The following is a 24,739-nucleotide window of genomic DNA, read 5'->3' on the forward strand; positions in this document are numbered from 1 at the left end:
GGTATGCATTGCAAGTAAGTTACATGTATCGACAGTTAGTCGGAACAATGCATATTCTCGAAGAAATTCTCGACATTTGATGCTAAATGATAGATATCTTATTAAATTCTGAAATCGTTCGTATGAAATTGAATGATTTTTAGAAAAGAGACATTTCGTGATTCAATCAAATGACTAACAATAAGTAATTGCAATTAAATATTTTATTTAATTTTAATATTTAAATTAATATTTATTAGATTATATTAACTTAAATTAAATATTTAATTAATTTCAAATAAATAAAAATAAAACATAAATAAATAATTGAAATAAATAATAAATTAAAATAGTTAAATCAATAAAGAAAAAAAAATGACAGGATGTTTAGGAGAAAAAGAAATACGTCACGGAGCTTATAAGATTCTAAAATTAAAATCTGTGTAGAGTGAAATCTCAATTATCAAAACACGTTTCATTTGTTTTTTTTTTTTTTTTGGATCTGTGCGTGGGTATCCTTTAGTATCCTGAGGCTTTCAAGAGTGTCCTCTCGCGAGTCCTTTAATCGCACGCGAACAGGAGTAAAAAAACTTCGCCCGAGGGCGCGATAAATCGTCCTTTATCACAATTCTCGGAATGCTATAGTGCTCTTGTACGAGTGGTTTCTAGCAGGATAATTTATTCGTGCTTAATTTATCGCGAAGTTCCTGATTAGTATCCTCATGACACCAACATGTGAATTATTACGAATCGATACTCAATTTAAAGATCAGATTCTCTTTCCCGATGATAAAAATGATCCAAGATAATCATCTATCTAATTTTTTGTGTTTACTTTTGTTCTGGAAATATCAAACGGATATTATTTTTTTTTTTACACGAAAAAATAATAATACAGAGATATAATCGTAATTTTAATTTAATCTGCAAAAGGTCGTATTAATTTCAGATATATATTCTGTCAGGAATATAACCGATTTATATGTGAAAATAATAAGCAAGCTCGGAGGATTTAAACCGACAAAATTCATGAATTGAAAATCGGAGAATAATATCGGGGACATAACGTCAATGTAAATTCGATACTTGAACAGAGCCATATTAATTTCAGGAACACGGATATCAGTATGCAAAACGAGTCGTCCGAGATACGAGAGTGTGAATAGGATCTTTTTTTTTTTTTTATACAATTGTCTCTTTAATATTCAACCTTCTTTGCATCTTTAAATCCCCCGACTATGCTCATACGAAATGAGGCAATAAAAGTAGCATTTGTTCGCAGGTATGTACATACACGTGGAAAAAATGTACATACATTAGAATTATTACAATTATATATGTAATTTGATACTTCTATCTGTGTGACAAAGCATATATTTCAATAAGCGCTATTTAATTTTCGCGATTAAAAGAGATTTATTTCATTATATAAATGTAATTAAATCCAATTTAATACATTTAATAATCTTTATAAAAGCAATTTTACTTTTAATTAGCTTTATTATATATATACTATTAGGTTTCTTAAACACTTATTATATATTTCAATTTAATAAAAAAATGTGTATATATATATATATATATATATATATATATATATATACAGTTGAAAGCAATAGTTCCTAACTAAATATAAAGATAATTATCTTATTATTTTGTAAATTTCATTATTAAAAACTATTTTTATCTCTAAATAAAATTAGTTAAATTTAATCAAGAAGTGACAGCAATTTAAAGAGTTTTTACTTATTCATAAAAACCAAAATAATATATATTTTATACAAGGTTCCCATAACTCTTGATTAATATTTTAGATGGTGAGAGAAGCTGGAATTTTGAACAAAAAGTTCCTTTACCGATTTTGGCTCAGACTATATTTACGGAGTTATTAACAATTAAATCGTACATTTCCGGTTATAATTCTATATTTTATTTTAAATATATATATTTAACTTTTAAATAAAACTAGTTAAATTTAATCAGAAAGTTCACGAGGCAACGATTTCAAAAATCGACAAATATAAATTTATTTATAAAAATAAGAATATAATCTATATGATACAGACGTTTCTTGTATATTTTTCTCGTTGAAATAAATAATTGTTTGACTTTTAAATAACATTAGATAAATTTAACCAAAACCTGCACGAAACAACAATTGAAAAAGTCGACAGATTTAAATCATTTATTAAAATAAAAATATAACCTATATGTTACAAACGTTTCTTGTATTTTTTTCGTTGAAATAAATAATTGTTTGACTTTTAAATAACATTAGATAAATTTAATCAAAAACTGCATGAGGTAACAATTGAAAAAAGTCGACAGATTTAAATTATTCATAGAAATAAGAATATAACCTATATGTTACAGAGACGTTTCTTGTATTTTTCTCGTTGAAATAAATAATTGTCTGATTTTTAAATAACATTAGATAAATCTAATCGAAAAGTTCACGAAGTAACAATTTAAAACAATGGATAGATTTTTTATTTATAGAAATAAGAATAAAACTTATATCCTACGTTTCTTTGTATTTTTGTATATTTCTCATTTAAATAAATAACTGTTTTTTAAATAAAATTAGCTAAATTTCATCAAAAAGTTCACGAGGCAACGATTTTAAAAATTGACAGATCCAAATTTATTTACCGAAATAAGAATATAATCTATGTCAGGTTTCTCTATATTTCTCCTTTAAATAAATAACTGTTTGACCTTTAAATAACATTATCTAAATTTAATCGAAAAATTTGAGAGAAGGATTTAAAAAATTGACAGATTTTTAAAGTTATTCACAAAAAAATAACCTTTATCTCATATCACGTTTCCTTTTATTGTCATTTAAATACATAATTGTTTAACGTCTAAATAAGTTATTTTAATAATTGTTTAATAACTTTCTTTTTAACAAACGTGCCCTACACAATGCCATTTTCCAGCAAATCTCCTCTTTTCATGGCAAAAACACGTCTTAATGAAAGCTGTCACCTGTGTCCGCGTCGCTAGAATTTACTAGGTTCTCGCAAGTTCTCGCGTCGAGAAAATGTCCATTTGGATGTGCGGGAAATATACTTTTAACGACGCGTATCACGCTCAGCGCGACGAATGAGCGCGAGAAGAACGTCTCAGCATTTCAGTAACACAATATCTCTAATGGTTTTCCAGAAATTGGTTTCCTTGGGAAAGGAAGGGAACTGGAGCGCGAGAGGAATATATACTCGCTAAAAATCACCGTCGCCGTCGAAAGGGCAAGTGTTTGCCGTCCTTTTTATTTATTGATAAGACGTTGCATTTCGCGCATGAGTGCAAACGGGCATCCCTAATAATACAAGTCCAGGGGGGGGGGGGTTGACAAGCGAAGGACGAACAGGTGTCTCCCGATGTGGGCAGGCCGTACGGGGTGGGCGACGCATGCTCGTGGCGTCCCCGTCGTTCTCGTCCGGGGGTGGGGGAACGGGGATGAGAAGGCAACCCCCGTGGTTAGGGGTGGTTGGTGTGAGCAGCAAGATATAAAAGCCAGTGGGCCAGTAGTCCGCGGCAAAGCAACCCTCGTGGATCGCGTCGCTCGCTTTTCCGGTGGTGACGGATTCCCGCGAATTGTCATTCCCATTCCTCCCCTCCCCGTAACCCCGTCCCCCCTTCCTCTTTCGGTCATCTGGTGCGGACTTGAAAAAAGGAAAAAAAGAAATCACCGCGTGGAAAAAAAATCATCCTTCCCGGAAAGTGTCTCCTTCCCTTCGAGGCGATGGGGAGGAAGAGTTCGCCGAGAAATGTGCGTGTCAAATCACCACCACCGCGGTGGTTCAACCAAGTATTTTCGATAAATTATCCGCACCTCAAGTTTTCCACATCAGCTTCCATTGCTTTGCTCGATTTGAATTCCCGAAACAGCGGAGAGACGGCCACGAAACCTCCCGCTCCGTCTCCTTCGGAGACTCCGAATTCTCCAGCTTCCTCTCTTCGTCGATTTATTAAATTATGTCCTTGGAGTTTTTCAGATGAAGGATTCTCCCCGAAAAGTTTTGACTTTCTCATTAAACTCACGAATCGGATTCTTAAAATTTTAGGATTTCCCACTGTGTTCTCGAAAATTATTTTGCAGTTTTTTATTAATATATTTTAATATATTTTTCGTAATATTTTTTATAGATTTCTTCGAAATTTATTTCTTTTGTTATTTCCAATGAAATCGGGATTCTCGATTTCTTAAAATTTATTTATTTTTTTTGTTGATTCATTGAATTTATTGAATTAATGTAATTCATACTCTTGAATGTTTGAAAAAATTATCTAAAAAGTTTAGTTCTCGAGAATATTTTTTAAAATTAATTTAAATAATTCTTAAAATTTTTCTTCAGTCCTATTAAAATAGGATAGAACAGGATAGAATAAAATAAATTTCATTTTCTACATATTTTAATCTACTTTAGATTATTTTTTTATTCATTGAGTTTAAAAGAAATGGATATTATAAAAGGACCGTCGAATTTCTTTTAATTCCCTAAAGAACACTCGTTAAAATTAAGAACTCCAATTCTCGAGACCATGTTGTAACTTGACGACTCTTTGCACAATTTTTACATCCTTAGACTATTTTAAAACTTTTCTCCTTTCAGAATTTTACCCTACCTGGAGCACCTTACAAGCTCTTTAAAGAGGTTCCGCCGCAAATCAATTCAAGACACGTAAAATATCTTCACAAATCCGAGATTTTCCGAGATTTTATCCAACCAATTGAATTTGCGACAGATTAATTGCCACAAAAGTAACGTATCTACCGCGATGATATTCGCGATCATCGATGTAACCTGTTGAGCGTGTAATCCTTAACCATCGATACATCACCCGATATATCGGATCAGTCGCATCGATGCAATTGAATCGCTATCAATATCCACGCAAGATGAGAATGGCCTCTTCCGTCTTCAGGAGAAGAGAAACCTTCTTCCAGAAAATACCTTTGCAATTTCATAAAGGGATGATCGACGCAAATATTCGAGATTAAACAACTAATTTATTTATTTTAAATTAATGTAAATTTGTATAAATTATATATATATATTATTTATATATATATATATATATATATATATATATATATATATTAATTAATTTAATTATTATATAATTATTTTATTTATTTATTTTAAAAGCCTTGGAAATTTTCTTGGCCCGTCAAATTATTATTCTGGAATTTCTTCGGAGATCTCTCTTTGACTCTCTTTCAGTCTCTCTTATGTTCGCATTTTTAGATCCTCTCGTAGCTTTTTGTCTTTATTAAATCCTCTGCTTCCAAATTCTTAGGGTCCTCGAAATTTTAATTTATTAGATTCTTGACTTCGTAAACTCCTGGCTCTCGAATTCTTGTTGCGACAACGAATTCTTAAATTCCGAAATTCCATGGCGTTTTAGAATTTTCCGGCTATTCCTCTCTCTCTCTCTCTCTCTCTCTCTGTCTCTCAATATTCTCTTTCGTTCCTGAAATTTCTCGTTTCCCCTGAAATATTTCATTTTGAAATACACATATCGCGTTGGTCAGCTTTGATCCTCTTTCGGCTCTCTTTCTCTCTCTCTCTCCCCCGGTTGCATGACGTCTCTTAATTAGGTTACTTAATTACATCTCTCGTGTATCCCTTGTGAATCCTCGAGCCTTCCGTCTCATAAATCTTCAAAACCCTCCGATATATTTCCAACGCAATTAATCTCCCGAAATATATATATACATATATATATATATATATATATATATATATATATGTGTGTATGAAACGCTGTTATATATCATTTCCCATTGATTTCCGATTACCATGGATCTCGACGACCCCTTCGACGATTCTGAATAGTGCGCTTTCAGATGCAACGTCCCCGGGTGCCGTGAAAGAAGTGCGCGTTTTTGTGAAGGGTGAAGTTTTGACTGAGCGATGACGGGGTCAACGACCACCGTCTTGGCGGATACCTACGACCCGCTGGTCCTGTGGGATGCCGATGTTTCCACCGCGAACGACAGCGAGCTCCTCGACCTGGAGACGACGAGCGCGAGTCCCGCCGGAAGCAACGAGGACGGACTTAATAATTGGTGGGCGATGCTGGCCCTGGTCCTTGTGCTGGGGACGGCGGCGGGAAATATCCTGGTGTGCCTGGCCATCGTCTGGGAACGTCGGCTACAAAACGTCACTAATTACTTCCTGATGAGCCTGGCCATCACGGATCTCATGGTCGCCATCCTGGTGATGCCGCTGGGTATCCTTACCCTCGTCCGGGGTGAGTTTTTGAATTAATATAAAATCCGCGAAAAAGACGATCTGAAATCAAGATTGTAATTTCCCACGCTTTTGGGAACGAGAATATTTAATTGTATTTGATGTATTTCACATACATATATTTAATCTGGCGATATTTATTCTTGATATATAAATATGAATATCGCCAGATTAAATACATATATCTGAAATTATTAAATATATATATATGATATTAATTAATATTTTATATTTTATAGTATAGTAGAAATTAATATAATAATATTAATTTCTACTATAATTAATATTAATTAAATTCATATAATTTAATCTTGATACATTTTATATATTACGAATAAATATCACCAGATTAAATATATATGTGAAATTATTAAATATATATGAATTTAATTAATATTTAATATTTAATAATACAGTAAAATTAATAATACTAATATAAATAAATAAATAAATATCATAATAGAATATTATATATAAATAAATATGTTGCGAATACAATATATCCACACGTCACAAAATTGAATAAAAGAGTCTTTAGAAATATATACCTAGCGTTTCGAATAAAGTGTCGCCTGCTTGTTTCCAGCAATTTAATGGACGACAAGGGGCGCGTAAGGGGTGCTATTTATCACTAGTATCGCACAATATTTGGCGAATCTGGTGTACGGGAGAGGATCCGTGCAATTTCCCGACATCTCGAATAAAATGCGCGGTTTACAAAGAGAGAGAGAGAGAGAGAGAGGGAGAGAAAAAATCGTGGGAAATGAAAAACCCTGTCGAGGGTGATAGGGACACTATTTACCGACCCGTTGCTATTTCGAACAATTTGTGAGAGGAGAGGCATGGAATTCGCGAATAAGAGCGCTATTTACCGGGTACGCGTATTTAGAGTAAAATCGGAATGGAAAGAGTTAAATGTGTTTCCGAAATAAAGCGTCGGCTCTCTCATTTCGAGGGAGAGGACAAAGGGGTTAAATATTTCTCGCGTGCCAAACGCGAATTACTTGTCCGGAAAAGTGTCAACGATAAAAAATTTTTTAAAAATATATGTAAAAAACAGCTGGAAAGAAGAATCGCTACTCGTTATTTTGAGAGGGACAATAAAATATATATATATATATATATATATATGTATATCGCGCGCGAGCTTGCATAAGGGCTCGCTATTTAACGCCGACACTATTTAATGCCGTGCCCATATTTACCGAACTGTGCAATAAAAAAAAAAGAAAAAAGAGGAAAGGTTAAAACGCGCCTGCAAACAAAAACGCCGCTCGCTTATTTCCAACGGATTCCTGAGAAACTCCCCTTCCCCTCCCCCTCTTGACAACAATATTACAATCAAAAAAATCTCTCTCTACAAAATGCTGATTACATTCTTCATCGTAGAAAATAATATGTCGAAAAGTAACTGCAGGCACGAGTGTTTCAAGTTTTTTTTTTACAGACACACTGTCCGAATTTTGCAAACAGAATTTCCAGACATTCTTCTGAACTTTTAGAAAAATAACGAATGATTAAAACAGATCTGATGAAATTACTTTTAGCTATTCAGAGCTGACAGATTGTCTGGTGAAATTACTTTCAAACACTCAGATCTAAAAATTCAAACAAAAATGTGTTTGAACTCTTGAACAATTTTTTACAGTGACAATTAAAAATTTCTGACAGAAAAATAAGATTTAGAATAAAATTAGTGCAAAAATATAGAATATTAATATTAATATTATATTATATCGTTATGATTAATATTAATATTAACATTATATTAATATAATATAAAAATATTAATATTAATATTAAAAATGCCACGAGCTTTCCTCGATATTTTTTAAATCTAAAATGCTTATTATGTTTATAAAAAAAATGTCTAAAAAATATTCTTGCACGTGCGATTATTCTTAATATCAATATAATACTTACACAATCAAAGGATTTTCGATCTATCTTCCTTAAAATGCTAATTATGTTCTTTATCAGTTAAAAGTTTCTGACAGAAAAGTAAAATTCGGAATAAAGTTATTTTTAAAAAATATATAATATTAATATTGTAATAACAGTATGTTATTATATTAATAATAATATATTAATCTTATTAATAATAATATACTAATATTAAAAATACTGCGAGTTTTTCTCGATACTTTTTTAATGCAACTTAAAATGCCCCTATTACATTTAGAAGAAATAAATGTCGAAGAATATTTTTACGGAGACCAAACAAATTATTAAAGTTAAGTGTTCCACGAAGAAATAGAAAGATAAAGCGGTCGAGAAAAGGAAATGTCATTAGGACACACCGTGTTTTCTCTCTCTCTCTCGGGATGTCATTACCCGAGATATTTGCCTGTCTACGTCGAATAAATCAACGGGAACGAGAAGAGATCCTGGAAGAAGAGGATCCATTCGAGGAAGCCGCATCGAGTAAAGGGCCAATGGTTATCGTCCGCAACAAAGGGGTTAAAAAGTTCGCTCCCCGCCGAGTGAAACATTAGCTGTCCGGGGGGGGGGAGGGGAGAGGGGAAGGAAGGAAGACTCGAGGAGGAAGGAACGCCAACGACTATTGTGGCTATTCGTAGACCCATCGTACAGGCTTATTTGGGGAAGATGAGGAGGGGCAGCAGGGAGGGGCGGAATTGGCGTATAAGGGCGCATAAATCGCCCTATTTATCGCCGGGGCGCATTAGCCGGACTCTGCACATCGGTCTTCTCGCGTGATAGGTGGCTCGTACACTTTTACGAGTCAGCTCCGGAGGAGCTCAAGGCTCCTTGTCGGCCGAAACGAGCGCGCTTATGCATAATGGATCACCCACGGTGATGCTTACTCGACGCTCGCGAATGCAAACGCGAACCGGCGCATCCGTGCAAGTGACATGTCGCTTCCACCGCCCGGTGTACATATATGTGTGTATACATATATAAAATACAAACATACAAACGACAAAAACTAATTGCCGGCGAATGGTAAACGACGGAGATAGAATCGAAAAAAGGAATTAATAACAATTCAAGATGATCTCTTGAGATAGGGGACTTATATATATATATATATGCAGGCGATCTCTTTCTTTATTTTTTCCAAATATCGAATAAAATATTAAATATTTTGGTGGAAAGATTGGTTTTGGAGTTTTAAATTATTTGCATAATTTATTGATAATTTTTTAGTAGAAATTTATTTAATAATTCATTTAATAATTTAGATGGAGATAGTCATAGTTCTTTCTTTCCTTTTTTTTTTTTTTTTTTTTTTCAAACACCGAATGAGATATTAAATATTTTAGTTAAAAAATTGTGTTCTAGAGTTTTGAATAATTTATTTATAACTTTATTGATAATTTATTTAGTGGCAATTTAGTTGATAATTTTTTAAATATTAATTTTGCGAATAATTTATATATATTTTATTATATATTTATCTAACAGAGGGGAATGTTAACATATTTTAAAAGATAATTAATAACCTTCTTGGTAATTAATAATAATCTCTCATACATATATATATGTATATAAATATGTAATTTATTATTTTGTAGATAATAATAATTATTTCCATTGTATTATATTATTCATCGCTTTCATTAATTTGTTATTAAAAGCACTATTTATTCCTGTTACTGTCACCAATAACGATGTTAAATAATGAGTTTGCAAAAACGAATCAAACGTCTTTAAGAATGTGTAAAATAAATAGAGTATCTACTCAAATCTTGTAAAAAAATTGCTGAAAATTCGTTAAAAATTTCTTAAAAATATCCTAAAAATTCGCTGAATGTCTCAAGTATTTCTATTTAAAGCTCTAGATAAAGAAAATATTTTAAAGATTTTTTTATGCAATCTTCTAAAATAAGTCTCTTATTATACATTTTTTATTATACACATTTTCTTATGCTTTTCATTCATGCAAAGAAAAAATACAAAATCACATTTTAAATGCTTTTATAAATATGCTAAAGAAAACTAAATAGCTTTTATTAAGATAAAAATTTTTAACTTTAACATTTTCATTTTTCACTAAAAATTAAAATAAAGAAAATGCATTGCATATTCAACATTTTATCAAACCACTGAATATATAATAAACAGAGATAGATACGTATTTATAATCTGTATAATTTATATATAAAAGCAAAATGATCAAAGAGAGAATTTTTTTAAAAAGTCCAAATATACATATAAAATTTTCTGATTTCACCAAATAAAAAAAAAATCACTTCCATGTTTTTCCAGAAAGTATATATATACACCCTAGTAAAACACGGAAAGTTTTCATAAGAGAATTTTATCGAACGTTCGACCTTTATCGAAATAAACTATCTTTAATATCGTGAACGACAATTCTCCTCCCACCCTCCCTCCCCCCCCCTCGCGGTAGGATTTCGCATAGTTGCGTTAAACGACGACTTAATTTAGCCAAGACAGGGTCAAATATAGATCCACGAAAGAAAGACCCGAGCACGGAGGAAATAAACAAAGATCGATTGCGCAGAAATAACCTACACTCGCCCCCGGGAGTTGCCGCTTTAATTTCTCCCCGAGGAGGAGAAAAGGATTCGTGTCCTGGGCTGGTCAATCACGACTGCTATTTCTGCCAAGGATATAACCGATGTCCCCGAGAAGTGTGTATTTGTGTCGGGTTGTTGCGTAAGAAATGCGTTTTTTTTTTTTTTTTTTAATTTACGTCCTCAGGCAATTTCCGAAAAAATAAAAATTTTTTATTCCTTATTTTAAGATTTTTTGAAAAAAAAATTCGAAAATCTAAGAAATTGCAAAGAATTCAAAAGGATCTCGAAAAAAAATAAATATATATATATATGCGAAGCGGATATAAATTCGAAGGGAGGTGAAAAGTATTGCGAGACAAGTCGAGGAGTCGTTAAGCAAGAAAATAGATTTCGGGACGGCGGCTCCAAATGAACAGAACTAAAGAGACGAGGGATCAAATGAAATATTCATCAGGCATAATTATTCAGGCAAAGCCGGGAAACTTTTGGGAAAGATCGGCCAATTAAGCGGGGATAATTTCGAAAGACGGTGTATCATTCGATCCCGAGGGACGCAGGTCGGAATAAGGGAAGGAGGTCCTATGTGAGATCAAAACATCACGAAAGTTGAATATTCGCAAGATTTATAAATATACGAGTATTAAATAAATATATAATAAATAACATTGGTATTTTTTTCAGAGAGATTCGAGAATTATAAATATCCCAAAATAAATGAAATATTAAAATAAAAAAGAAAAATAAATAAATTAAACCCGTAAAAAAGATCGAAATCGAAAAATTCTCTAGGCTTTTCATTAATTATCTCATTTCTGAGATTACGTATAATTGCGTGGTACGTGATATGAATCCAAATAAAACGAGATAAATAATTCGAGAAGCATAAACTCAATTTTAATTAATTGTTTGATTATTTTAACTTAATGAAGAGAATCCCTTCTCTCGAAATTAACGTCCTCTTCAACCAACGTAACAAATCAAAATTTAATCGCCAAAAATTAATAAACGAGGGCAGCATTAATTAACTCTTTAAAATCTATCGAGAAAGGAGGATACTCGGGGAGGGGCAGGGGCCAGGGGGGGGGAGGTAGATGAAGGACAAGATTCGATGGCAGGACTTGACACGTGTGTGTGCTCTAGTTAAACTGGGCCTGGAGGATGGGACACGTCGAGGGAATGCGCTTAATTGTAAGTGTCCTGTCCTGCAGGACACTTCCGTCACTCTCTCTCGTCGGAGGTTCAATCGACGAGAGCTGAACTAACGGACGGGACAGGAGGCAAACGTGTCCTTAACTTTATTATGCACGCGAGAGGGAGAGGCCCTTTTAATGAAGCCACGCAGGCACACGTCACACGACGCGATGTCACCGATATATATCGACGGCGGCGAAAGGGGACCCGCTTTCTCTCCCTCGGAGAAAGAGACGGGACGCGCTTTAATTAACTACTTATGTCGGCGAGTTAATCGAGAATAAACAGACTATCGATTTTCGAGTATCTTGACTTTTTACCAATAAACTTGCGTTAAAGGCCGATATTACGCGATAATTCCCATAATTAATTACACATAATGCCTATAATTAATGTAATAACACGTATCGATCGATCGCGATTAATTGAAAGCCCTCCCTCTCCCTCTCCCTCTCCCTCTCCCTCTCCCTCTCTCTCTCTCTCTCTCTCTCTCTCTATTATTAAAGTCGCAGTTGCATTCTTCTTTCGGCAAAAATGTATTACACGCACGTTACATAATTATAATTTATAACGTTACAGCGGAAATAAATAAAGACGACTACCACAACATTGACGTTCTCGTGAATTTTTGTTTAATTTATGCAACGATCAGGAAAGATTTATTTTTACACAGTAAAGGGTAAACTTTTTATAATATTTTACGAGAGGTAATTAATCCGAATAAAATGATATAAAGAACAAAAAATGGTACTCGATGAATGTCCGGCCATTACACGCCACTTTACTACTTCACCTACATGCCTGATCAAGTAGGATCTTTACTACTCGAAGATTTTTATACGAGCTCGGAACATAAGAGCCGCAGCTCTTAACTACTGCAACGATTATTATAATTTTTTTACTACTCTCCTCTCTTTACTTCTTTACTGCTACTTTAAAATTGTACAGGGTACCCCGGAGCAATTGCTGAAACTAATCAGCTGTCATTTTTTTTCATTTAACAAAAACGACAATCTTAATAATATATATTTGAATTAATAATATACGTTATTAATAATTATATATTTTAATAAAGAATGTCAAAAATATTGGTAATCTTACAATTAATGATATATATCCCAAAATAATAAGAAAATTGCTGTGAGAAAAGCGATGAATGGTATTTCAAAAGAAATGTTACATAAAATTTTTTTATACTTTTCGAAAGAAACTTATTGATTTCTGTTTCAATTTTAATCGCACTTCAAATATATAATTATTAATATATGTATAAATTAAAATATATATTATTAATAATTATATATTTTAATATATTATTCTTTTAAAATGTCACTCATCGCTTTTCTTGAGCTGTTGACAAATATATATCATTAAGATTGCCAATATTTTTAACATCTTTTATAAACGTTTATTAAATAATAATAATATCTCCTAATTTCTTTAATCTATATATTAATAAAACTGAATAAAACTAAATATCCTGTATTAAAGATATTTTATTTTATCCCACTTCCTATGTAGATTGAAAAAATGACAGCTGATTAGTTTCAGCAACTCTCTGTAGGACACCCTGTATATATATAAGATGTTCACAATTTGCGTGCAAACGGTAGCGAAAGTTGATGAACGCGTCGCGTCAGCGAGATATTATTAATCCACATCGATAACGGGCCGTTTAATTAGGGAGCGGTTCTTGCGGACAGCCTATGGTGACAATCCCGCATTCCATCGTCGTGTTGAGATACACGACTGTCAACATGTGGTCCTGATTGTCCACCAAGTGTTCGCAAATAGTGATTTAAGAACATTGTCATTAATCAATGTTTCTGCGGGCGCGATTACTCTTAATAACAAAACACACAATCGAAGAATTTTCCTCTCTGCATAAAACGCTAATTATATTCTCTGTCAATTAAAAATGTCTGAGAAAAAAAAATAAAATTCAGAATAAAAATTATTCAAAATATACGATGACAATATTAACATTAAAATTATTTTTCTCGATATATTTAAATGCAATCTAAAATGTTTAGATATTATGTTTATAAGAAAAGGTCTGGATTATTTCAAAATTGAAGGCAAAATAATATTTAGAATAAAAATATACAACATTAGTGTTAATATAAATTATTGCGAGTTGTTCTCGATATTTTTTAAATACAATAAAATGACGTTTGAAGGAAAACTAAAACAATAAAATAAAAATAAAACAAATTATCAAAGCTAAATGTTAAACGAAGATAGGGAAATAAAGGTCGAATTACGGCGAAACTTTCTATATTTGGCAAATATGTCAAAACCAAACGAGCGATGTGAAAAAAAATGGAGAACATTTTCCCGCAACACAATAAACAGAGAAAACCTTTTTAATAACCACGTGGCAGGTATCACATCGAAATTTCGCTGACCGGAAATTACAATGCATAAAAAATCCGACTACACTAAAAGAAACATAACTGTAAATAACCTCGCCATCAAATACATAAATATGACGCAATAAAACATATATGAACATCGCGCTAAACTCAAATAAATTGTTCAAGCTTCAAGATAACGTGCGCAAAAAATGCCGAAAGGAATTATCGTTACAACTTGAAGATTTATGAAAAACAAAGAGGGAAATTTGGAAGGAGTGTCAAAGTTAAAAAATTTAATTTAATTTCTCAATGTTCAAAATTTTTACTTATTATTTTTACTTTATCATTTTTATCTTTCATTTCGTTTCTTATATACATCCCGGTCTGTGTCTTCACACATTTCTTCGTATCTTCAAAATAAAGTCGCTAATAAACAGAAGAGAAATAAATAGTTTCGCGCCTCGGTAACATAATTTCGCGCTTTTTCCGTGTCGCGATCGCATTGAAAACGGAACAATGCGGCGATCGATCTCTCGAATGAATACGAGACGAAATGTTCGCGCGGACTCTTGAGAAGAGATCTCCGATAGAGGGGCAGAGAGAGCGAGAGAGAGAGAGAGATAGCGAGTTTGAAACGCGCAGGACCTATCGACTATCGTGTTTTGTCACGACAGCTTTTGTCGACGCGAGGCGTGAACGTGATAGGTCAGATCATTGCGAATCACCCGGTGTGTGTACAGACTGCCACTCGAGATATCTTGGCTTATCCACTTGTACTTTGGCGCGCTATGACAGATCGATAGTGCCAATTTACTCTTCCCCCCCCCCCCCGTTCCCGCCCCTCCCACTCTCCTCTTCGCTTCTCTGCCGCTCGCTTCTTGTTTTGCATATCCGAATGCGAAATTTTCGGAGCCGGATTTAACTCTTTGAGGGCCACGAACAATACCTCCGAAGATAAATCGGAAGTGATTTCGGCTGGAATCGAGTACTCGGATCGAATTCAATTTGGCTCTCCCGAAGCTTCTTCTTTTTTTGTGGTCATTAGTTGCGTTTTATGTTAAGGATGTTTAGTACCTATTTTTAAAAATATAGGAATTTAATTAAATCTGCACAGATTGTTCTGATACATGTTCAGAGACTTATAAAAAAACCTAGAGTTGATTCATTGAAGCAATCAAAAGTTATAAGGATTTTAATTTGCAATGAATTTACCCGTCGATATTATTATAAATATAATTATTTTGTGAATCTAATTATAAGTAAAAGTATTAATATAATTGTAAATATAATTATTTATATAAATAAGTATAAATATATTTATTTCTGTCCTTTTTAGCCCTTAAATTGATACGATTACAGATTTTCTATCTTATAAAAAAACCTGTGATTGCGTATTGATTTAAGAGCTGAAATAGATAGAAATAATAATAGGAATTTATTCAAAATTTGCAAAAGTATAGTTTAAATATAGAGGAAATATTTGATCACATAATTTTGGTCAAGTACTGACTAGTTCGAAAGATATTGAATATAATTTTCTCAATTTCGTCCTATTATCCGAGATGATATATTATTTATTGTGAAAACGTGGCAACATAGCATTCAGCTGAGCTTTCTTTTTTGACATTTTAAATAACTTATCTTTTCACCTGAAGAAGCCTCTATATACAAACGTGTAAGGGAGAAGCGACTCGGCCTCATAGGTCAATTTGCAATTTGACCAACTTATAAAAAATTATCATGTTGCCACATTTCTTTCTTCTCGGAAAAATGACAAATTAAGAAATTTATCAAAGAAATAGTTAAAAATCTTCTATATTTTGTCGTTATTCACTATTATAATTTTTATTCTGATATTTTAAATTACTCTGTACGAGTAAATTCTTTTATTTTTATAATTCAAATTTTGTGCTGTAATGTTGAAATCGAGGTACCGTCAATGATAAAAGTTTCTCATTATAATTTAAGAAACACGAAAATTCTCCGAAAAAAGCAACAAAAGTTTGAAAATACATTTCTACACTCTAGCTATGAATAAATAATAAGATTTTATGCAATCTCTATACTAATCATATATTAAGATATGACAAAAGTATATATTCGTCAATTTCGACTACTGTTTGCTCCGATTGTAGGTGCTAAATATCCTTAAAAGCGTGTCTGCGAATTTCTCGAGGTATAATCAAAGAAAATTCTACGAGAAACAAGAGGAAAAATATATATCTTCCTATTTTATGGAGGACAATAAATGTAATTTTTTCTTCCGCATTGCGTTATAATCGTCGGTTGTTTTCTGCAAATACGAGAAACGCTAATGAGGAAGGAGTGAAACAAGGAGGAAGTTTAAACAAAGTAAATAAGTAATCGAGATATTTTTTGCGCAAACTTTACAAACGCAGGAAAACAAACATGCGAAAGAGAGAGAGAGATGTCAAGTGAAGCGTTCTTTACAAAAAATAGCTCTTGTCAAAATTGTAATTTTTTGAGAATTCGAATTATAAGACGAGGCGTATCACATTTTTCAAAATAAGTTATATCAAAAAATGAGAAACCTATTCGCCTTTTGAGGCTGACATATGAAACTTTAGATTATTCGGAGTTTTGTAATAAAAAAGAAGTTTGATTGACAAGGATCGTTTTTGCGAGAAAAAGAGCGCGATGTAAAAAAAATTTATTGGGTAAAAAATATTTATTATATAAAAAACTTAACTGACAGCTGTATACAGTTATTAGAAACTCTATATTTAAGGGGATTAACTATTCTCACATTCACTGTTGTTATCTTCAGAAGTCAATATCCTATATTATTGACATGATGTACTATTTTTGACGGAAACACTCTTGAATGGGCTATTTTTGCAAACTCAATCAATCTTACTTCACTTTATAAAGACCGTTTTTGCAGGATATTTTGCATCCAAATATGCGACCAATGACACCACCTTTCTTGATAAAATTTCCAAATTTTTCACAAGGGCTGTTTTTGTAAAAACACTTATCTCGATTCTGGAACCCATCCACTCTCGCATCACGGATTTTAATTAACTGTTTCAGAGCCTCGCGTTTCTCGGTAAACTTTGACTTCCAGCATCCTGGTAAAAAAAAAAAAAAAAAAAGGATTCAAGGATGCTCTTTTGCTCTCTGGTGCAACGCATAGTTAGTTCGGGAAGCTTATCGCCTCGAATACCAAACGCCTGCAATCTCCTCCTCATCCTCATCCTCGAATCCCGGATTCCGCAGCCGATGACGAAAACTCGCTTCTCGACGAATCCTTGATAAGCTATCGCGGACTCATTATCTCGGCTGCTAAAACGCGTCCCTCTCTCTCTCTCTCTCTCGCGCGCGCGCGCGCGTTTTGATTCCGCGTGAACGCGATTGATTCGTAATCGAGCCAATGTAAACCCGCGACTGTTCGACCGTGTTACATCAATACTCGAGTTTAATCCAGCGTGTATTTATCGAAAAATCCCGTGTTTAATCCCGGTAAACTAAATTCCCGATAAATAACGGAAAACCGAATCTTTGCAGTTATATAGGACTTTTTTTCAAGATGTCAATGCAATAAATCTGTTCCTTGGTTTTTTTTTTTTTTTTTGTGTATAAATTTTAATCAATTTAATATCTACATTTGTTTTTTATAACGAAACTTTCGAAAAAATTTTGAATTTCATAAAATTATGTAACACAAACATAAAATATTAATTACATAATTGTCACGTAAATATGACATAATTATTGTTAATTTTAGTCTACATAATTAATTACATAGAACAAATAAATATATTAATAAATAAAATTATATTATATCGAAATGTGCCACTTTTGATAAAAAATGAACACAAAGAGGTTTTTGCCCTATTTATTAAATTCTCTTTATTAAATATCTCTTTACTAAATTATTCAATATCACTCATAAAATATTTAATAAAGAGAAAGTGAAAAATCATTTTTCACAATATCACTAATTAATTCTTCGAAACAGCAATGACATGAAAAATAAATGCATTTCTGCAAAATTTGCTCTAAAGAAAAAAATGCTTATTGTAACAAGAAATGTACAGTAATAGCAGTTTATATTCTATCTACATATATTTCTCATATCGCAAATAATAGCGTGCAATGCAAGTTTGATATTTTGGCTTTTGAATAAAATTTAATCCAAAATTAATTTAAAACCGTACGATTAAAACGTTCAATTAAATATTTACTTTGCTCTTTCTTTCCCCTATTTTTCTTTGAGTTTTTTGTGGTTCTTTTTTCTTATCTTGATCCATCACTCGCACTTATCTTGATTATCATAATTAATTGCAGGCAAGAAGTATGATGATGATGCGAGTTATTTTTATTTCCATTTGCGTAATTCAGCGAGAGAGTTTTCAAAGAAGGATGTTAAATGTTCCTGTACATATTTGTTAATTCAATTATTTTTATATATATAAAAATTTGAATTTTTTGCCCTATTTTTTCTGTCTTTATCAGCCCTTTTTACTCGTATTTTAATTACACATCAGAGCGAGTCTTACTTTCATAATTTTATTTATAGAGGCCTTCTACATGTTATGTATATAAACCGAGGAGACAGAGAGAGGGATTTTCATCGAACAACTCTTTTTAAAAATTAAAAGTATACATTTTACGGTCGCGCTCTTTCACGATTATTCATCAAACATACTGCAATTTCGTTTCCCGTCGAGCGACGGAAATGTCGAGATGGAACTTTTGCATTAACCGCCCCCGGATTTTACGGAGCAAACGTCACGTGGCAGTCTCCAGGGCACATAGTTTTTATCATAAGTCGCACTTAGCGGAAGCAGACGTTTCGATGATTGAATCGAGCGAAAAACTGGGTAAGATCCCGGTGGCCGATGAAAATCGCATTCTCCTCAGGAGAGAAAGAGGGTAAATATATATATCGTTCGATATACAGGGTGTTTCACTTCAATTGCCATAAGATGGTGCCATTTGACCTTGAATAACCGTTTGCGGAGGGTCACCTTCAATTTTTTTAATCGAATTATCTATATATTATTGCACATTCTTACAGCTCACCCCTCTCGAGCTCTCCAAAACACTATAATAAAATATATTTAAAAAATTTTTTGACATATAAATTTTCAAAGTTACTGTGGCGCGCCGGCACTTTGTCTAAATTGTTTTCTAAAATTAAAAATAAAAAAGTTTTCCGCGGTGGTTAATTAAAACGGGATACCCTGTATACATGTGTATAATCACATGCACACAGAGGAAGAGAGAGAGAGAGAGGGAGAGCCTCTGAATTCCGCGGTCTCCGCGGCATTCGAAGACCGAGATTATATACGAGCCCTCGCTTCAATCCCTCTCCGGTAAGTATTTATCGACGAGAGGGTGGGTGGGGGAGGGGGAGGGAGAAACTCTCGCGTGAATAATGCCACGGCGACGGCACCACCCCCGTCGACAAATGACATGCAACCCCCATTTACTGCTTCGCTACTTCTGGCCGACTTATAGCATGCCGCCAATTGCGAGCTATACGTCATGCAGACAATTATGCATATATGTATTTGTGTGTGTGTGTGTGTGTTTGTGTGTATATATATATATATACATATACAATTCGCGCAGCCGATCGTTAATCCCTGCCCGTTTCTCCTTTATCGTCGCACATAATGTACCCCCGTCGTACGGGGTATGTATTTCCGCGTACGCGGAATTACGTCGCATTAACCACCCCGCGTGCTTGTTTCGCCCGCGGTTGTACACAATACGGGATATATAACTACCGGGGACACCCCCCCTCCCCGGAGGGGAAGGGACGGGCGAGGGGCGGGGCGGGGAGGGTGAATTTCCACGATAAACGCGGCCAGTTCCTGCGACGACACAATCGCGAGCCCGTTTCGGACGAATGTGTGCATTCGCGTGCCGGAAGTTATCCGGCTAAATACGGAACGTTTCCCAAAATAAACACACCCCCGGGATAATCTCACAATCAAACGTCACACACATATATATATATATATATATATATATATATATCGTTAAAAAGAGACGTGACTCTGTTTTCTCGAGAGTGAAAAAGTTAGAAAATTCAGTGCAAAATTCAGATCACGTCATTTGGAAATTTAATTGAAATATATATTATATATATATATATATATATATATATATATATATATATATATATATATTCATTAAGTCACATTAACAATTATATTAATTATAGTATTAAATTATACATATGTATATAATTATTAAATTTGACAGATCCAATTATCGAGTAAAAATAAAATATATATCGCATAAATCCCGACAAGTTTATATTAGTATGTGTTAGTTTATATTAGTATTAGATTATATTATTTTATATTAGTTTTAAATTGTATATATATATATATATAAATTTTAATAAAATTATATCGAATAAAAATAAAATATGTATTTTACGTTGATCGCGTATAAATCTGACAAGTTTGTATTAGTTTGTATTAGTTCGTATTAGTAAACATTAAATTATTTACTCTGGTTGACGTCTTTCTCTCTCTCTCTCTCTCTCTCTCTCTCTCTCTCTCTCTCTCTCTCTCTCTCTCTCTCTCTCTCTCTTATTTATTGTATTTCTGCCGATGATGTTTGTTTATTATAATTTAATGAAAACGCATTACATTATATATAATGATAAAAATGCATTTTAATTCCCGTAAATTTTCCGGTTGCCCAATATATCATTCGTTCTCACTATCAAGTTAAAGTACGCAATTAAAGTCTCAAAATGTTTAGGAAAATCCGTTTTATAAAGCGAATGTGAAATTTTGGCATTATAACGATAGAAAATTGAATTGAATTTTGAAATTGAATTAAATTGAGATTAATCTCTTCCGGAGAGATTCGTGCGAAAAAAATCGTCAATTTTGTTGCCGGGAATTGCGAGAGAAATTGAGAGAGAGAGAGAGAGAGAGAGAGAAAGAAAAAGAGAGAGAGAGAGCGAGATCTATAAATTATGTCACGCCGGCGCGCGAAAAAGTTCATTATGGGCTCGTTCTTTTGTGCGAGTGAGATTGTCGAAGGATACCATTAAAGGAAAGGGATTATTAATGACTGGATATCTCGACGGCGTCGTGTCACTGACCGTCGGCGTCGTGAGAGAGCGTCGCTTTTCTTCACATCAGTGATTAATCTGACCGAGTGACTTGCAGGCTCTCCTCGAAAATCTTTCGAGGGTAGTAATTTACTTCGAAAGAATATCCTTCCAATGATTCGACGCCTTTTTCCCCAAAATATGTTCATTTTTATATTTTATTTTTCTAGACAAAATTCTCAAAATATATGTTTATATGATTTTATTTCAATATCTTCGAATTTTATGTATATCTCAAAAATCAGTTTAGTATTCGGTTTCCCGATTTTTTCTTCCTTCGAAAATTCCAAATTTAAGTTTAAATTTTTCAAAATTTTTTATCCTCACACTTCAGAAAAAGAATACAAAATATGAGAATCCTTAGATTTGATCCTTTTAGATTTTTAAATCATTTTTCGACTACTTTTTTTTTAAACTCATATTTTTGAAAAACATAAATAAAAATCTTAAAATTATAAATCTTTGAAATGCTATCTTTTATTTCTCTTGTTTCTTAATTAAAAAAAAAAAAAAACAAAATTATAAATATAAAATATATTAATTAAATTATAAAATATTAATATAAATTATAAAACATATTAATTTTTATCGCTGAATATATATATATATATATATATATTTTCACAAATTTAAAAAATATTCTTTTCTTAAATTTATATTATCAATTTATTTATTTTTTTAAATTCTTTGTGCTCCGATAAGCTTTTATCGAAAAATATCAATATAATCAAAAGGTAAATAAAATTTAGCGCCATGTGAGAAATCCGAGGATTCACTTTCCGCAAGTCTGCGGTAGATTAATCATTGCAAACGCGAAATCCCATTGCCAATATCGCAATATAAGCCGTCCCGCGTGAATGGTAAATCGTTTGTTATTATGCATCAGTGAGTCCATCCGTTAATCAAAATTTGCAGCGACGCAAAGGCCGCATCGGCATGCTTAATGACGCGATGGTGGCCATATTAAGCACTCAAAAGTGATGGAACGCGAGGCAAAAGCACCGCGAGATCGCTTCAGAAGCTTTAGCGCTCGCTCTACGCGAGTCTGTAAAATCCAATTTTTGCCTACAAATTTTCAAACGTTCGTTGTACTTGCGCCTGGATAAAGAAAAATATTCTCCTCTCGAATATCGTACGATTTTTATCCCCCCATTCAATCTTTTTGCAAACCAATTTTTTCGCCATAATTCCTAGAGAACGTTTAGTCTCCCGTTTCTTTAACAAAATCTACTCCGTAGATTAAAATTTATTTATTAAAGAGGGATCGTTTAAATAAAAAAAAAGAAAAGGTTTAATTAAAAGCAAACTTCTAATATAGTCGGAATTTTAGCTTGCAAACTCAAAAAGTTTCGCCCCGATTCTGCTGGGATCGTTCAAATGTACGATGCTGACGAAATTTTTCTTCTGCGAATATTTGACCGATGGCTCTTTTATCTCTTCTGAAATATTTAGGCCTGTAAGAGTCTCGATTCTGCAAATTCTTTTAAGAGAAGATTTACAGAGACGCGGCGATCGCGAGTTTGTTGAATTTTTTTACGAGCGACGCTCTTGACTCCTCGCGAAGGTTTATCGTTCCTTCGTATTTCTTAAGTTCAGGTTTTTCTCCGCAACCGGAGAGGAGAATGGAAAAGATGGGAAATAAAGGAGATACCGAATATAGGTATTTTCGTGCTCGCGGCGAGCCATTTCCATTTTGCGAGACCTACCCTGCTCCACGGAATCCATCCAGGCGGAAGAGAAAAAGGAAGAGAGAACCGACGACGACGGTCTCCAGGATGTGTCAATACGTCGCGCCCGAATTCGAGCCTGCACACACAATTCTCGGCACAATTCCGCGAGATTTCAATATGCCGAATGAAATTCCCATCCTTCGAGAAATGTCGATCTCTCTCTTTGCATTTTGACAAATTTGAAAGATCATATATGTTTCTCGAGAAGCTGACAATTTGTTCGGCGTGTTTATTCGGTGTTTTATTGATTTCAAGTCAATTTTCGTTAACGAAAATTGATAGAAGTGACAGTTTATCAGGGTGTCTACTCAAACCTGGTAAAAAAAAAAATCTCTGATATTTTTGGACACTTGATATATGTACAATAAACATAAATAGATGTATATTTATAATAAATTTTAAACGCACAATTTGCTTGGTTTGCTGATTGTTTACAATATAAGAACAAACTTATTCATAAACAGGGTGTATACTCAAATTCTGTAAAAAAATTCCCTCAGAATTCCAGGATCTTCTAGGTATTTTTGTTCAAAATTCCAGGTAAAATTAAAATATTTTTAGATGCAATTTTAAAATAAGCTTACTTATTTTAGCGTATCATTTTTCGACATAAACAAAAAACATATATTTTAAACAATTTTATACATATAGACACAAACAAAAAATATATATTTTAAGAAGTTTTAAACTTAAAATATTTTAAATTTTTATTAAAAAATTTTAAAATAAATACTTTTTTGACATTTTTTAAATTCCCTAAATCCTAACAAAATTCCATGAGAATTCCATGATTTTTCAACATATAATAAAATTCCCTGAGAATATCAGGTTTTCCAGGTTTTTCCCGAAACTATACACCTTAATAAAAGAGAGAATTTTTTTTTAATTCTCTGAATTTCCTGAATTCCATGAGAATTCTAACTAATTTTTACAGATGTAAAAAAATCTCAGGTTTTTCAGGGAATTAAAATCCAAAAATAAGATTAAATATCAACAAAACTTCCAAGTACTTTTGTTCAAAGTTTCAGGTAGAGAAAATATTTTAAAGATTTTTTTCAATACAACTTCCTCTAAAATAATTTTTTCTATTGCATGTGTTTTTTTTAAATATTTTTTTATATAAAGGAAAAAGACAGAGTCTCTCAAGTTTCAAGTACTAGATTTGTAAATGTCCTGAAAAAAACTGAATATTTAAAAGTATTTTCCACTTGCATCAAATTTTTATTTTTTTTTTTTTACTATTAAAAATTACAAAGAATATGTACTGCACATATGTAATATTTTGCTAAGGTATTTAATATACAATAAACAAAATAGATATATATTTACAATAAATTTTAGACGCATAATTTGCTAATAATTTGTTTACAATACAAGAGCAAAATTATCCATAAAAGAGAGAGAATTTTTTGAATTCCCTGAATTCCTGATGCAAAAAAATCTCAGGTTTTCCAAAAAATTAAAATCCAAAAATGAGATTAAATATCAACAATATTTATAATACTTTTAAACATGGACTCTTGATATTGAAAAGGGGTTGATTTAAAGTTGAAGACTTTAAAGTGACGATTACGCATACAATTTTTTCTTATTATAGCTAAAAAAA

General features: G+C 32.7%; 1 protein-coding gene across 6 annotated transcripts in view; it reads left to right on the forward strand.

Annotated features, from left to right (window-relative positions):
- Window positions 1–3,432: 3,432 nt before the first annotated feature.
- The window catches only part of 5-ht2b (5-hydroxytryptamine receptor 2B), a 56,830-nt gene continuing 35,523 nt past the window's right edge, over window positions 3,433–24,739 (forward strand). For 4 of the 6 annotated variants that reach the window (XM_072907681.1, XM_072907684.1, XM_072907685.1 and 1 more), the window contains exons 1-2: window positions 3,433–3,754; window positions 5,837–6,243. In XM_072907681.1, the coding sequence (XP_072763782.1) occupies window positions 5,904–6,243 (340 nt within the window). In that variant the 5' untranslated portion in view covers window positions 3,433–3,754; window positions 5,837–5,903. Of the gene's footprint in view, window positions 3,794–5,825; window positions 6,244–24,739 lie in introns of all 6 variants that reach the window. The other 2 variants (XM_072907682.1, XM_072907683.1) reach the window with 2 other exon arrangements.

Source organism: Anoplolepis gracilipes, chromosome 15 (assembly GCF_047496725.1).
Source record: "Anoplolepis gracilipes chromosome 15, ASM4749672v1, whole genome shotgun sequence".
NCBI classification, from domain to species: Eukaryota; Metazoa; Arthropoda; class Insecta; order Hymenoptera; family Formicidae; genus Anoplolepis; species Anoplolepis gracilipes.